General features: G+C 39.5%; 2 protein-coding genes across 3 annotated transcripts in view; one reads left to right on the plus strand and one right to left on the minus strand.

Moving 5' to 3' along the window:
- The window catches only part of LOC137632738 (uncharacterized), a 190,286-nt gene that overhangs the window by 120,411 nt on the left and 54,173 nt on the right, over positions 1 to 15,702 (plus strand). The window lies entirely within an intron of this gene.
- The window catches only part of LOC137632769 (tyrosine-protein phosphatase non-receptor type 2-like), a 61,981-nt gene that overhangs the window by 32,388 nt on the left and 13,891 nt on the right, over positions 1 to 15,702 (minus strand). For both annotated transcript variants that reach the window (XM_068364851.1, XM_068364850.1), the window contains exons 4-7: positions 13,686 to 13,819; positions 13,107 to 13,332; positions 9,208 to 9,369; positions 2,564 to 2,741 (exon numbers count right to left, since the gene is read on the minus strand). In XM_068364851.1, the coding sequence (XP_068220952.1) occupies positions 2,564 to 2,741; positions 9,208 to 9,369; positions 13,107 to 13,332; positions 13,686 to 13,819 (700 nt within the window). The remainder of the gene's footprint in view (positions 1 to 2,563; positions 2,742 to 9,207; positions 9,370 to 13,106; positions 13,333 to 13,685; positions 13,820 to 15,702) is intronic.

Raw genomic sequence — 15,702 nt, forward strand, 5'->3', positions numbered from 1 at the left:
ATCCCTTGGTTGAGAGAGAGAGAGAGAGAGAGAGAGAGAGAGAGAGGAGAGAGAGAGAGAGAGAGAGAGAGAGAGAGAGAGAGAGAGAGAGAGAGAGAGAGAGAGAGAGAGAGAGAGTATGAATGATTCGAAGTTTTCTGGCATCCTGACATCGAATGAGAGAACACACACCTCTCTCTCTCTCTCTCTCTCTCTCTCTCTCTCTCTCTCTCTCTCTCTCTCTCTCTCTCTCTCTCTCTCTCTCTCTAAATGTTTGATTTTGTTTCGGGACCATTATTGCATTTTAGAAAATTACAATTATTTAAACAGTTAATTGTGCTTTAAAAAAAACATGTATGTGCTTTTGTTTAAAATTTTGGGTGTATTTCATCAATCTAAGTATTTTGGATGCCGTGATCAGATCAGATAAACTTATCACAGCACCCAAAATACTTATTGATAAAAATACACCCGAAATTTAAAAAAAAACACATACATGTTTTATTAAAGCACAATTAACTATTTAAATAATCGAGAGAGAGAGGAGAGAGAGGAGAGAGAGAGAGAGAGAGAGAGAGAGAGAGAGAGAGAGAGAGAGAGAGAGAGAGAGAGAATCAGCTGTTGAAAAGTAATCGAATGCCCAGTTTTTGTTTACAGTACTTATTTAAAAGAAACCATTATCATCAAGATGTTCAAGATTTTAGTTTATAAAATAAACCATATTTCTGTTTAAGAAAGTACAGATAACATACTGCGCAAGAGACAACACATAAGAAGTTGCGTCATGCTTCTAGGAGTAGTGACATAGGCTATGAGTCTTGAAAGAAAACACAACACTTACAGTAAGTACAGTTAAGCTGTACTGTAGTAATATTACTGTACATATATTACAGTACAGTGTCAGTGAGTATTAGGTTACAGTACAGTACTACTAGATAGGAACAAGTTTTGCTATACAGAACAGTAAGGGGATGATGACGACTCAGTAAACTTTACCTCGGCACAATACTGTACTGTAACCTTACTGTGTCAAGTACGTAGTGTACACGTGTGCAAATGTACTATACACTGTACATATTTTTATAAACTGTTGTAGAAACCAAATTAAAACAATATTAGGTAGTATTTACTGTGTTAATTATCAGCTCGGGCACCCACTCGTGGCAAAGGGCAGTGACATTTTAGGTTAGGAGTTACCCCACCCTAGTGTAGTATTTATTCGCGAAAATTCACTTATCGTGCCCGTGTCCGTTGCCTATCGCGAAAAACATGGCTTCATTTAGAGTTTCCAACTTTAAAACAATAAGTCACCTCAAACCCCACTTACCACCAAAGATCCAAAACCAGAGAAGTAGAATGAAAAACTAAATTAAAAAATTATGGAGGAAAAAAGGCTTTGAGAAAATATAGAAGCTAACAGGATCACCCTTGAGGAAAAGAGCTACCTACATTTCTCAACCTTGCACAGACAATTAGTTTAAATCATCAAAAAGAGTTTATCAAAGATAAAAACAAGAAAACAAATTATGAAAAAAACAAAAAAAACTCACAAAGCCTTCCATCATACAGCATCTTAAAATTACGAAAAATAGTGAAGAATAAAATATCATGTGAAGAAGGCTGGGCCATTCAGTCTTGAAATTATTTTTTCCTCTAGAGAAATATCTATCTCCTCATGACTCTTTTCCATGTACCTGAGCCACTTTCCTGTCCTGAATCTTTTCACTTTATTCTTGTCTGGAGGCTCTTGTTCCATCCTCAAAACTCTTCTTCTTTGCCTTTTATCATAGCTTTTCTTCCCATAAAACACTCTTTGTACTTGAAAAGTGGCACTGAATTTTCAGAATGGACTCGCATGCCAACAATGGGTGATGAATTAAAATACTGTAACAAAAAAAAAAAAAAAAAAAAAAAAAAGGGGGGAATGTATGCAAAAAATGAACCCTCCATCCAGCTATACTTTACAGAGATAAAATTAAATTAATTCAAAGCTGAGAACAAATTTGAGCAGGGTAACAGGTGGCATAATTCAATTCCATCTTCCAGCTAATCCATTACTTATCAACTAAATTCCCAAGTCTAACTCAGTTGACTTTCTAGAATATATGAAAGTGGGGGTTTTTACTTTTAACCCTTTTACCCCCAAAAGGACGTACTGGTACGTTTCACAAAACTCATCCCTTTACCCCCATGGACGTACCGGTACGTCCTTGCAAAAAAAATGCTATAAAATTTCTTTTTTTCATATTTTTGATAATTTTTTGAAAAAATTCAGGCATTTTCCAAAAGAATGAGACCAACCTGACCTCTCTATGGCAAAAATTAAGGCTGTTAGAGCAATTTAAAAAAAATATACAGCAAAATGTGCTGGGAAAAAAAATAACACCCTGGGGGTTAAGGGTTGGAAATTTCCAAATAGCCTTGGGGTAAAAGAGTTAAGAACCTGAGTATTCATGAGTAGGCAAATGATTTTCTCTTTGAGGTGGGGAATAAAGTGTCTGGGGTTCATGAAGAAGACAAAAGAGAAAAAGAAACAGAACAGATCTTTCTACAATAGAAAAAGATTGAAAATGCTTCTGCGTACCTTCTCTGGAAATATCTTCATTATCTTCTGGTCCTGTGTCTGATCCTTCACCGTCTAACTCCTGTGCCAACTGACTTTCAATCATGGAGCGGGTCAGGGAGTCGGTTCGTGGGGGTGGCTGTGGCGGCAAATCTTCAACTAGAGAGGGCTCTTCGCTGCTGCTTTCCTCACACGGATCCTGGAAGGGGATCCAAATACAGCATGAGAAAACACACGAGATAAAACAATACAACTTACTAAATCATTATCTCTTGCTTGAGGGTATACTCGGGCACATTGTTCTATCTAATTTCTCTTCCTCTTGTTTTGTTAGAGTATTTATAATTTATATAGGAAATATTTATTTCAATGTTGTTACTCTTCTTAAAATATTTTATCTTTCCTTCTTTCATTTCCTCACTGGGCTATTTTCCCTATTGGGGCCCCTGGGCTTATAGCATCCTGCTTTTCCAACTAGGTTTGTGGCTTAGCAAATAATAATAATAATAATAATAATAATAATAATAATAATAATAATAATAATAATAACTATAATAATAAAAAGAATAAAAAAAGCCATTTAAAGTACAGTAACTTGTATTTTTCCTAATGATAAAAACCTTGAGCTCTTTATTTGGGAATATACCTTCAACCAAGCTGGAAGACTAGCCATAAGACTTTTAGCACGGTATAACTACCACACTGCTAGTTAGCAGGGGGGAGGTGGGGGTAGTACTGGCTACCCCAATCACACACACACCTGTGTTGTCTCAACACTTTTGATTGCCAGCAGGACTTGTAGGAGAATAGATAATGACGGGACAAATTTGTAATTTGTTCCGTCACTAATACAAGCCATTTCACTCTTTATCAGGGAAGACTCACCCTAAGGTGGGTGGAAGTCCTAACCAATTGGGTGGTTTCTGACACGAGGTTTTCCTCTGTGCCATGCACACACAGAGGAATAACCCGACACCTCGCTAAAACTTTATGCAATAGCATGCTTTAGCGGCCTGACTAATCCATGTGATTATATGATACCAGCAATGTGACTTGTATAGGTAAGAATTCTCAGAAATCATAGGATTCTTTGACACATCTCTAGACGTTACCCAATTCCCACCTCGCAAATGGGATATGGGGATGTAAAAAGTATGTATTTCTATGCAAAGTTACACAAGGGAAATGGTTATAGCCTGCAGACATCAGAGGCCAGCTTGCAGAGCACCGTAGGTACTGTTCCCCAAGAAAGGGAATGATGAATGAAAGGAGACAGTCATTCTTATCCTTCATTCCAGATTTAATCCCGGGTGACCTCTGCCATCCACCATCTGCTACTTATCCATCAGAGAGCTTGAAGTGCTTAAACTGTTTATTGTTCAACAACCATAGATCCGATGGAAAACGTCTCTGTGTTCCTGTGGGTTATGTCTTGCAGGTAATGGGCAGTGAAAGTCATCTGATGCTTCCACACACCCAATAGAAGATCCTGTGCCACAAAGTAGTTTTTCTTGACTGCTATGGATGCACTAATGTCCCTACTGTCTCAAGCTCTACGTTTTCCGTGTATGCGGAGGAGAATCAGGAGTCAAGGCCAGGTCTGTGACTTTACGAATCCCTGCTAAGATCGTATTCTTTGCAATTCTCCTTTTTAACCATCCCTGTGCTGACAAACATTCCATTCAATTGGGGAGGAGCTCCTGAAGCTTGTTTGAGGTAACACCTCAGAGCCCTACCGTGGTACAGTAGCTGTTGATATCGGTCCTTCGGTCACGTTATGGTGACTCCCAATCCGGAAGTGTCCCGAATCTCTGATCCGTTACTGCTGGACATCCGAGTCTTGGCAATAAACTCAGGGATGAAGCCGAGGATTATCTGTCTCCATTCCCTTGAATAGGAGACATTGTAGGATAAGACCATAAAGTGCTCTTACTCACTTGGCCGAGGGCCAAAGCAAATAGCAAAGGACCGTTTCAGGGTCCGGAAAAAGATTTGATACCTGGCTTAATGGTTCGTAAAGAGCTCCTTTAAGAGACCATACAACAACCAACATTCCATGGAGGTGGTCTAACTTCCCACTGAGGGCAAGTAAGCTCAAAAACTCCGTATGAGGAGAGGACAACTGTTTCAATCTAAAGGCAAGGCTCAAGGCTGACCGATAGCCTTTTACTGCCGACAGGAGGTCCCCCCCCCCCCCCCCCCCCCCAAAGGCCACACATGAAAAATCCCTTATTGCTGGAATAGTGGCATTGAGAGGAGAGCTAACCATTTTTTGACCTCAACCACAGAAGGCTGCCCACATAAGTTCGGTACACTGCAGCTGAAGATTTCCGGAAGTATCCGGGCCATCTCTTCCGCAACGAATTGCGAAAATCCTCTCTTCGCAAGGATTCGCAGGATAACCTCTAGGCGTGAAGACATAGGGACTCGACGGCTTTGTGCCATGAAGTAGATCGTGACGTGGAGGGAGTTCTCTCAGGACTTCTGTTGGCAGGTGAAGAAGGTCTGGGATGCCATAGCGGGGCTGGGAGGTCATTGCCAAGTTGGACAAAATTGCCTTGTTTGAGGAAGCGCATATTATCATTATTATTATTATTATTATTATTACTTGCTACGCTACAAACCCTAGTTGGAAAAAGCAGGATGCTATAAGCCCAGGGGCTCCAACAGGGAAAAATAGCCCAGTGAGGAAAGGGAACAAGGAAGAATAGATTATTTTAAGAACAGTAATAACATTTAAATAAATATAACCTATAAAAACTATGAAAACTTTAACAAAACACGAGGAAGAAAAATAAAAGAATAGTGTGCATGAGTGTATCCTCAAGCAAGGTGGGACAACACCGATGTTGTCCCACCATTGTTGAAATGCATCTTACCAGAATGCCTGGGGATACAGTACTGGGGAACAGTACAGCGGGAGCCTGCTGTTCAGAGGTGTTGCAAATAGATCCACCATCGGTGAACAGCACAAAGTCAGGCCTTTGTTGGCAACTAGACAATATAAAAACCACTGGCATGAAGTGCTCAGGTCTGACAACTTGTGTGATCTTGTCTTACTACTTGTGTCATCATGTCTGCCGTCTCCATCCTGAACGAAGTCTGTTGAACAAACCTGTTCAGGGAGGAGAGGTCGAATACTGTACTGATATCCAGCCTCTAGGTGCCTTTTCTACAAAAAGAACCAACTGTAGGAGCCTGGAAATTCTTCTTTCCTGGGGAACAGGAGGTTGCGAGGCGGCATTCCCTCTCTTGTGACCTTGTGATGTAATAATGTACTCATACGCTCATGGCGTAAAGCCTGAATCTGGATGTCCGTGCAAGCATTTGGGTTTGAGTACTGTCAAGAAACTCGCTCTCAAACCTCAGAAGGTGGATGGGTATGTGATGATGCATATGCCTTTCTCGTCGAATTGCGGATTATTATTCCCCTGGCGACATCTCGGTCACATGATGGGGAACGCGAACAACAGTCGTAAGCTCTTCGTTCAACTTGGATTACCTATTAACGAGCCACAATTACGTGAGCATCACTCATCAGTAATCTCGCGGGAATTTGGCGAGCAGTCCTGTGCTAGAGCATTCGCTATAGGGACTGAGCAAGTCATGCTAGTTGGACGAGTCATGGTTGAAGAAGAGATGAGTACTTCTGGAGGGGTATCCCAGCTGCCTCCATAATGACTTGTGACTCAGGAAAAGTTATACCATTTTGCATTCGCTTCACTAGGGCTAGGTAGTTTCTATATTTACCCCACAGAAGTAAAACCTGTCAAGGATCTCTTTCATTTTCAAAACAAATTGATTATTATGAGTGTTACTCTTTAGGGCTTATGTAATATCCAGTAACATTCCCAGAGTTAAATGTGTTGATGTTACTTCCCCCTTTGGAACAACTTTTGACACTTACTAAAGAAGGGAGATTTCTGGTATCACAATGTCTCTCCCACAGGGAGAGAAATGGTAGGCATCATGAGTATGCGATCCATAATGAAGTCTTCCAGGACATCCTCGACGTCTTCTACTTCTCCTCCTCTAGAAGTTGCAAACAGTTTGCCTTCTACCAGGTCATAAAGGCCGATGACGACACTCACGGGGAGAAGAGACAGCACAACCAATTGATACACCCTTAGCGCTTTTCCAGGTTAGGGAAGACACTGAAGGTATAAAGAAAGGCGGCACCCTTCCCCTTCATACTAGGCAGCAGCAAAACCTTCTTCCTCCAACAGAGCACAACGATGTTCAAGGAATGCAGGCCTACGCTGTACCGAGTGGTTGTCGTCATCACAAGGCCACAAAAGTAAGGGAATAAACAGAAAACAGGAATATGGATATCGGTAAGTTTGCACAGGTAACCGTCTCAGCTACAGTTATTGAGAAACTACTGCAAATCCTTCCTTCCTTCTAAATACCCCTTCCACATGACAATTTGCCAACAAACATACATACATATACAAAGGCACTTCCCCCAATTTTGGGGGGTAGCCGAATTCAAACAAATGAAACAAAAAAGGGGGCCTCTCCTCTCTACGTTCCTCCCAGCCTGACAAGGGACTCAACCGAGTTCGGCTGGTACTGCTAGGATGCCACAGCCCACCATCCCCGTTATCCACCACAGATGAAGCTTCATAACGCTGAATCCCCTACTGCTGCTACCTCCGTGGTCATCCAAGGCACCGGAGGAAGCAGCAGGGCCTACCGGAACTGCGTCACAATTGCCCACCATTCACTCCTATTTCTAGCACGCTCTCTTGCCTCTCACATCTATCCTCCTATAACCCAGAGCTTCCTTCACTCCATCCATCCACCCAAACCTTAGCCTTCCTCTTATACTTCTCCCATCAACTCTTGCATTCATCACCTTCTTTAGCAGACAGCTATTTTCCATTCTCACAACATGGCAAAACCACCTCAACACATTCATATCCACTCTAACTGCTAACTCATTTCTTACACCCGTTCTCACCCTCAATACTTCATTCCTAACCTATCTACTCGAGATACACCAGCCATTCTCCTTAGACACTTCATCTCAAACACATTCAATTTCTGTCTCTCCGTCACTTTCATTCCTCACAACTCCGATCCATACATTACAGCTGGTACAATCACTTTCTCATACAGAACTCTTTACATTCATGCCCAACCCTATATTTTTTACTACTCCCTAACTCCCCCCCAACTCTTTGCATCCTTCCTTCATTCTCTGACGTATATCTGCTTCCACTCCACCATTAGCTGCAACAACAGACCCCAAGTACCTAAACTGATCCACCTCTTCAAGTAACTCTCCATTCATCATGACATTCAACCTCACTCCACCTTCCCTTCTCGTACATCTCATAACCTTACTCTTACTCATATTAACTCTCAACTTCCTTCTCTCACACACCCTTCAAAAATTCTGTCACTAATCGGTCAAGCTTCTCTTCCGTGTCTGCAACCAGTACAGTATCATCCGCAAACAACAACTGATTTACCTCCCATTCATGGTCATTCTCGTCTACCAGTTTCAATCCTCGTCCAAGCACTCTAGCATTCACCTCTCTCACCACTCCATCAACATACAAGTTAAACAACCACGGCAACATCACACATCCCTGTCTCAGCCCCACTCTCACCAGAAACCAATTGCTCACTTCATTTCCTATCCTATCACATGCTTTACTACCTTTGTAGAAACTTTTCACTGCTTGCAACAACCTTCCACCAACTCCATATAACCTCATCACATTCCACATTGCTTCCCTATCAACTCTATCATACGCTTTCTCCAGATCTACAAACGCAACATACACCTCCCTACCTTTTGCTAAATATTTCTCGCATATCTGCCTAACTGTAAAAATCTGATTCATACAACCCCTACCTCTTCTAAACCCACCCCGTACTTCTATGATTGCATTCTCTGTTTTATCCTTGATCCTATTAATCAGTACTCTACCCTACACTTTTCCAACTACACTGAACAAACTAATACCCTTCGAATTACAACACTCATGCACATCTTCCTTACCCTTATATAGTGGTACAATACACGCACAAACCCAATCTACTGGTACCATTGACAACACAACACAACACATATTAAACAATCTCACCAACCATTCAAGTACAGTCACACCCCCACCTTCAACATATTTGCCAACATATTTAACTAAAATAAAAAGAAAGAGATCAAAATAGCCAGAAGTACAATATGGCTGTATTATCAGCCTGTGGAAAGCAAAGTGGGTCTTCAGTGGCCTGTTGGGTGAGGAGGGAGAACTACTTCCCCCTTCAGTTAACTACTGCCACCTCGTTGAAGTTTTAACAACTGTGTTCAGCTTTGCTGTAACCATACTACTACTAAAGCTTGACAGTTTGTAATCCTCTGAGAATAAATAGCATTTATGACCTAAAACAAAAGTCTGTATACCTTCCCACTTGTTTGAGAACATCATCTTGGCAAGAGTCTGATACGAAGTGAACTTTCCCAAAACGATAATTCTGAGACTGACCAAGTCACACTGATTGAGATTATCATTGTAAAGTTGGTTTGTTGGTAATTGCAACTAACCCAATCAAATTTCCAAGGACTCGTAATGATCCTACTTTCAGGCCACAGTTTCATTTTCAAATTCAAGTCAGTTAAATGCCCCAAAACCCTTAATTCACAAGCAACTCACCTTTCCGTTAACTTCTCCTATTTTGTGAGCTCCATACACAATGGCCTGGTATGAGAAACGAAGTTGGTCTGGGGTTTGGATCAGTCCCATCCGTTGCTTACGCATATCTAGTAAGACTTCTAGCACCTTTCCAGCGTCAGAATTGCATAACCCTTGCGATAACTGTAGGAATAAAAGATAAGATTAATGAAAGTCGATCACACATTAAAAACTAATGTGATATTAAAAGAATCCATCTTCTAATTACTATTCACTGAGACCTAATGCATATTGGGTAAATGTTGGAATAGATCCTTATCTTGTATGTAACTCAATTCTCTCTTTTAAACTAGTTTATTAACCCTTTCGCCCCCAAAGGACGTACCGGTACGTTCTTGCAAAACACTGTTATTTACATGTTTTTGATAACTTCATGAGAAACTTCAGGCATTTTCCAAAAGAATGAGACCAACCTGACCTCTCTACAACAAAAATTAAGGCTGTTAGAGCAATTTAAAAAAAAAAATATATAGCAAAATGTGCTCGAAATTTAACCTTACCTTGGGGGTAATAGGGTTTTACCTTGTATGATGGACATGTGTTTGTAGTTATGAATATAAAGCTTTTAAGTCTCATTCATATTCAGCCTATATTGTTTCTTTATTTCATGTACCTATTGCTAGTGTTAACCCTGGATAGGTACGGTGGGTCGTTCGCGACCCTGAGCGTCAAAAAAAAAACAGGTCTTTCTCACGTGACTCACCCCCGTGACTGAATTTGTGGGTGATCGACCTGCAGGAGGTGTCTCCCCTACACGCTCTAGTAGTGTCCAGATGTGCATTGCTGTAGCTGTACTCCTTCCCTGATTTCCGAGACGCGTCGGGGTCGAGCGCGACCGAGTTTACCCTTCTAAGGTAATTTGCATAATTATCAAAGTTATTACGTATTATGAAATTGTCGTAGAATGGTGCAACTTGTATAGGTTATCAGTTGTGGAAAGTCTTGGTGGATTGTTTGGCTACCATGTGCATGATTTTTTTTTTAGTTAAAATGTCGTTCATCACCACGAGGACCATTTTACCGCGAGTGCCCCTTTTTCATTTTTTTTTCATTTTTTTGCCAAGTCATTTTTCCATAAGATATTGCCAAATAGTGTCGTAAAACTTTTGCTTGTTTAGTGTTGGAAAGTGTGTCTAGATGATCTGGCTACCCATGCGTGACTTTGTTTTTGTCAGATACGATGTAGTTATTGGTATATTGGGTATTTAACTGCGGTTACCAATTTCTGTTTTTTTTCAATATTTGTAAAAATTACTACGTATTAAGGAATTGCCGTATATTATTGATTTTTTTTTCATGTTTATGTGTTAGAAAGTGTGCCTTGATGGTTGGGCTAACACGTGCATGTCTTTTTTTTTATCTGAGATGCCGTATATTAGAATGTCGGGCATTTTACCGCGAGTGCCCCTTTTTCATTTTTTTTCATTTTTTTGCCAAGTCATTTTTCCGTAAGATATTGTCAAATAGTGTCGTAAAACTTTTGCTTTTTTAGTGTTGGAAAGTGTGTCTAGATGATCTGGCTACCCATGCGTGATTTTGTTTTTGTCAGATACGACGTAGTTATTGGTATATTGGGTATTTAACTGCGGTTGCCAATTTCTGTTTTTTTTTTCAATATTTGTAAAAATTTACTACGTAGTAAGGAATTGCCGTATATTATTGATTTTTTTTTTATGTTTATGTGTTAGAAAGTGTGCCTTGATGGTTGGGCTAACACGTGCATGTCTTTTTTTTTATCTGAGATGCTGTATATTAGAATGTTGGGCATTTTTCCGCGAGTGCCCCTTTTTATTTGTTTTGCATTTTTTTGCTAAGTCATGTTACCGTAAGGAATTGGCAAGTAGTGTCGCAAAACTTATATTTTTATAGTGTTGGAAAGTGTTTCTAGATGATCTGGCTACCCATGCCTATTTTTTTTTTAGCCAGATATGGCGTATATATAAGTATGTGTTCGATTTTCCTGTGATTGCCACTTTTTCGTTTTTTCCCATTTCTTTAAAAATTACTACGTACTAAGGAACTATCACAGAGTAATGATTCATTTATATGTTTATTTGTCGAAAAATGTGCCTTGATGGTTTGCCTAGCACGTGGCTGAAATTTTTTTTTTTTCTGAAATGCCGTATATTAGAATGGCCATTTTTCCACGAGTGCCCCTTTTTATTTGTTTTGCATTTTTTTGCTTAGTCATGTTACCGTAAGGAATTGGCAAGTAGTGTCGCAAAACTTATAATTTTATAGTGTTGGAAAGTGTTTCTAGATGATCTGGCTACCCATGCCTATCTTTATTTTAGCCAGATATGGCGTATATATAGGTATGTGTTCGATTTTCCTGTGATTGCCACTTTTTCGTTTTTTCCCATTTCTTTCAAAATTACTACGTACTAAGGAACTATCACAGAGTAATGATTCATTTAGATGTTTATTTGTCGGAAAATGTGCCTTGATGGTTTGCCTAGCACGTGGCTGAATTTTTTTTTTCCGAAATGCCGTATATTAGAATGTTAGCCATTTTTCCGCAAGTGCCCCTTTTTATTTGTTTTGCATTTTTTTGCTTAGTCATGTTACCGTAAGGAATTGGCAAGTAGTGTCGCAAAACTTATATTTTTATAGTGTTGGAAAGTGTTTCTAGATGATCTGGCTACCCATGCCTATCTTTTTTTTAGCCAGATATGGCGTATATATAGGTATGTGTTCGATTTTCCGGTGATTGCCATTTTTTCGTTTTTTCCCAATTCTTTCAAAATTACTACATACTAAGGAACTATCACAGAGTAATGATTCCTCTAGATGTTTATTTGTCGGAAAATTTTGTTTACTTCTTTTTTGATTGAATATCATCAAATTTTTTTTAGCTAAAATATTATATTGTTTTACATTTTTTTTTTTTCGATTTTATTTCCCTTCAAAAAAATTTTTTTGGGTCAGAATTTTAATTTTATAGTCGTAAAATAATCGACAATTATCCGGCAACCCACCATACAATTTTTATGCATATCCAATAATAATTAGATTAGTAAATAACACCTTGAAATTGACATACCCTTCCTACATTTCAAGTAGCAGATTAGGGAGTCTGAGTCAGTGTGGTTGGCGGCCATTTTGTGGACATATCCGAAGCGTAAGTTGCCCTATCTATATATATTCTTGTTCCCTATAGAATTTGTGATATTTTGGTATATTTTTATTTGCATAAATATCATATTATATATTAAATATATGTATTTTTTTACGAAATTTCTAAGTACTCAAAAAATTACCTTTAGATATGGCCCCTGATATAAATGTAATTTACAAAATAATGAAGATTTTTTTACATATTCCTATTTTAGGATAACATGTGTTTATTCCCTAAAAAAATTAGCCACTTCCTATTTCATTTGGGTACCCAAAAAATTCATGAAATTTGGACAAATTATTTTGGCCAAAAAAAAGTTACCCTTTTTTTCTCATTTCCGATCTTCACCTCCATGGGTCTGACTTCATCCAAAATACATCAAGATGTGTCCTAAACATTCAAGAATCAATTCCTAAAAGGATTTGTGTATATATGTATAAAAAATTTTTTTATGAATTTTTATGTCAGGTCTTTTTTTTTTCTACTTAATTTTTTAAAATATTTATAATAAAGTTTTTCTGCAGATGAGTAGTATTTATCTTTACAGTTGTTTTAAGCATTCATTGAAGTTTTTTTTGGCAAAAGAAAAAAGGAGGTTACTGCAAAAACTGATTTTTCAAGAATTTTTTTTGGCGTCGGGGTCGTTCGCGTCCGAGTATACCCTTAAAGGGGTGTCCGAGGAGCGTACCTATCCAGGGTTAAAGTATAACTGAACATGACAAAAACCTAAATAACAATTTACCATCATCAAAAAGCTATCGACAAGACAAAATGTTCCTGATCGGCCAATGCCCGCGGAGCAATGAACAATTGATGGTCCAACGTCTGGTTCTAGGACGCCACTTGCTCGTACAACGTTAAGGAACTTGTAGAAAGCCTCTGGAGACTGTGGAACACCAAAGTCTGGCCAAGTGGTATAATGGAAATGTAAAATTGTTCTACTGACACCAGACGATACCTCCGTTAATCTGTAAATAGATGTTGGGATAACCATCAATTCATTTTCCCATTAACGTCCTCTACATGTGGCTCATATTGAAACTTTTAAAAGATTGTGAGAAGAAAGATTACGAGTAAGTTACATTTCAATATGGAATTATCATGAAATCATATCCCAGAAAATAATGCAGTTAGCCAAGACTGTATCATCCCTGATTGGGTACAAGGCAAAACTGGATTTTGAATACAGCGAAATATTTCCAAAACATAATGTACTGTATATTATCTAGACATACCCTGTAAGAAATATAAGCATCAAGGGCAATATTTGCACAGGAGACATGAATGCTATTAAAACTATCGAAATAAAAAACAAACAAACCTAAGAGTAGTATAGTTGTAGTGCGAATGATGATCAACATTGAGGAGGTCTACTTTAAGGCCTGCTGTCGATATATCCATGGAATCTTCCCCGCCTTCGCTGGTCCCAACAGGCCAATACTGATGGCATTTTATCTGTGACATACAATGCAAAGTATTAAAATATGCAAGATAGGACAAATTTGGAAAAACTTGTATTTTTCCTAACTAAACAAAACTGAAACTCTTTAACCCTTTTACACCCAGGCTATTTGGAAATTTCCAACCCTTAACCCCCAGGGGGTTATTTTATTCCCAGCACATTTTGCAGTATATTTTTTTTTAAATTGATCTAACAGCCTTAATTTTTGTCATAGAGAGGTCAGGTTGGTCTCATTCTCTTGGAAAATGCCTGAATTTTCTCAAAATATCATCAAAAATATGAAAAAAAAGAAAAAAAATTTATAGCATTTTTTGCAAGGACGTACCGGTACGTCCACGGGGGTAAAGGGATGGCTTTTGTGAAACGTACCAGTATGTCCTTTTGGGGGTAAAAGGGTTAAATAAGGAGTATTATTTTGCCACTAGGTGAAAACTAGCCATTAAGATTTTGCAAGGTGTAACTACCCTGCACTAGTTAGTGGGAGAGGGGATACCGAGCACTACTAAACACTGTTGCTTTAAAATTGCAGCAGGATTAATGGGGTAAGGTGATAGCAGGACCAGTATGTGTAAAGAGCTTCAGGTTTGTATAGTTAGGAAAAATACAAATAATTCCAAATTTGTCATTTGTTCTAGCACTAGATACAAACATTATGCTCTTTACACAGGAGACTCCCCTCATGGTGGGTGGAAGTCCCTAAAACCAACTGGCTGGAGACTGTTCTGGGGTGTCCCTCTTTGCTACATACATACTGTTTAGATGGAACCCTGACACCTCGTGATCCTAAAGGACATCCTGGGCATAAGGTGCTAGCGTAGAATTTAGCAACGTGACTTGACCAGGTAAGCGTAAGGTTGGAGATACATCTCTCACTTAACCTAGGCATTGCCAGACTCCACCTCGCTTGGAAGACGGGGACATACATATACATCAGGTTACGCAAAGAGCATGGTACCCACCTGCAGTCAAAGGAGGTCAGCTTGCCGAGTTCCTCGGCAGCTGAGCCCAAAGGGAAGGGAGATAGATATAGGAAGTGGCCAGTCACTCACAAATCCATTCTAGTCCTACTAGCACGTAACATCTGCCCTCAACCAACTGCTACTTGTCATACAAGGGAGCTGAGGTGTTAGTTGACCAGGTTTTGCACAGCCACCATAGGGCCTAAGGAGAACATTATGTCTTGTAGGTAGTGGGCTGTGAATATAGTCTGTCATTTCCACACGCCTGCTTGTAACACCTGCGTCAAAATCCTTTTTGAACGCTAAGGATGTACTGATAACCTTAGAAGTCATGGGCATGGGAAAAGCGACTGGGTCTTGTTGAATGGTTCTCTAAATTACTTGCCTGATCCAGGAAGATATCGAGTTCTTCGGGATATACCTTTTATTCTTCCCTGTGCTTATGAAGAGCCCGTTGATCTGTGGGACGGCTCTTTTAGTTCTTTACAAGTACCTCCTCTACCCACTGATCAGAATCATCAGTTACAGACCGGAGACTCTCAATCCAGAAGAGCCCGAATCTAGAATGCTAGTTAGATTTTGAGGCTTGGCTACAAACTTACGGACAAAACTGAGTGACAATGGCCTCATCTCCTTGAATGGGCGATGTCATAGGACAGACCATAAAGTTCACAGACTCTCTTCCCAGAGACCAGGATTAGAAGGAAGAACATTTTCAGGGTCAAGTTTCAATTTGAGGCTTAACGAAAAGGTTCGTAAGGTTCTCCATTCAGTGAACATAGAACCTTAACAGGGTTTCAAGGAGATGGTCTGACTTCTGACTGAGGGTACGTGCGCTCAAAATTTCATGTGAGTAGAGACAACTCCATCAAGGAGAAAATGTTAACTTTATTCAGCTTCAATATGAAGCTAAAGGC

Source organism: Palaemon carinicauda, chromosome 42 (assembly GCF_036898095.1).
Source record: "Palaemon carinicauda isolate YSFRI2023 chromosome 42, ASM3689809v2, whole genome shotgun sequence".
Classification (NCBI taxonomy): Eukaryota; Metazoa; Arthropoda; class Malacostraca; order Decapoda; family Palaemonidae; genus Palaemon; species Palaemon carinicauda.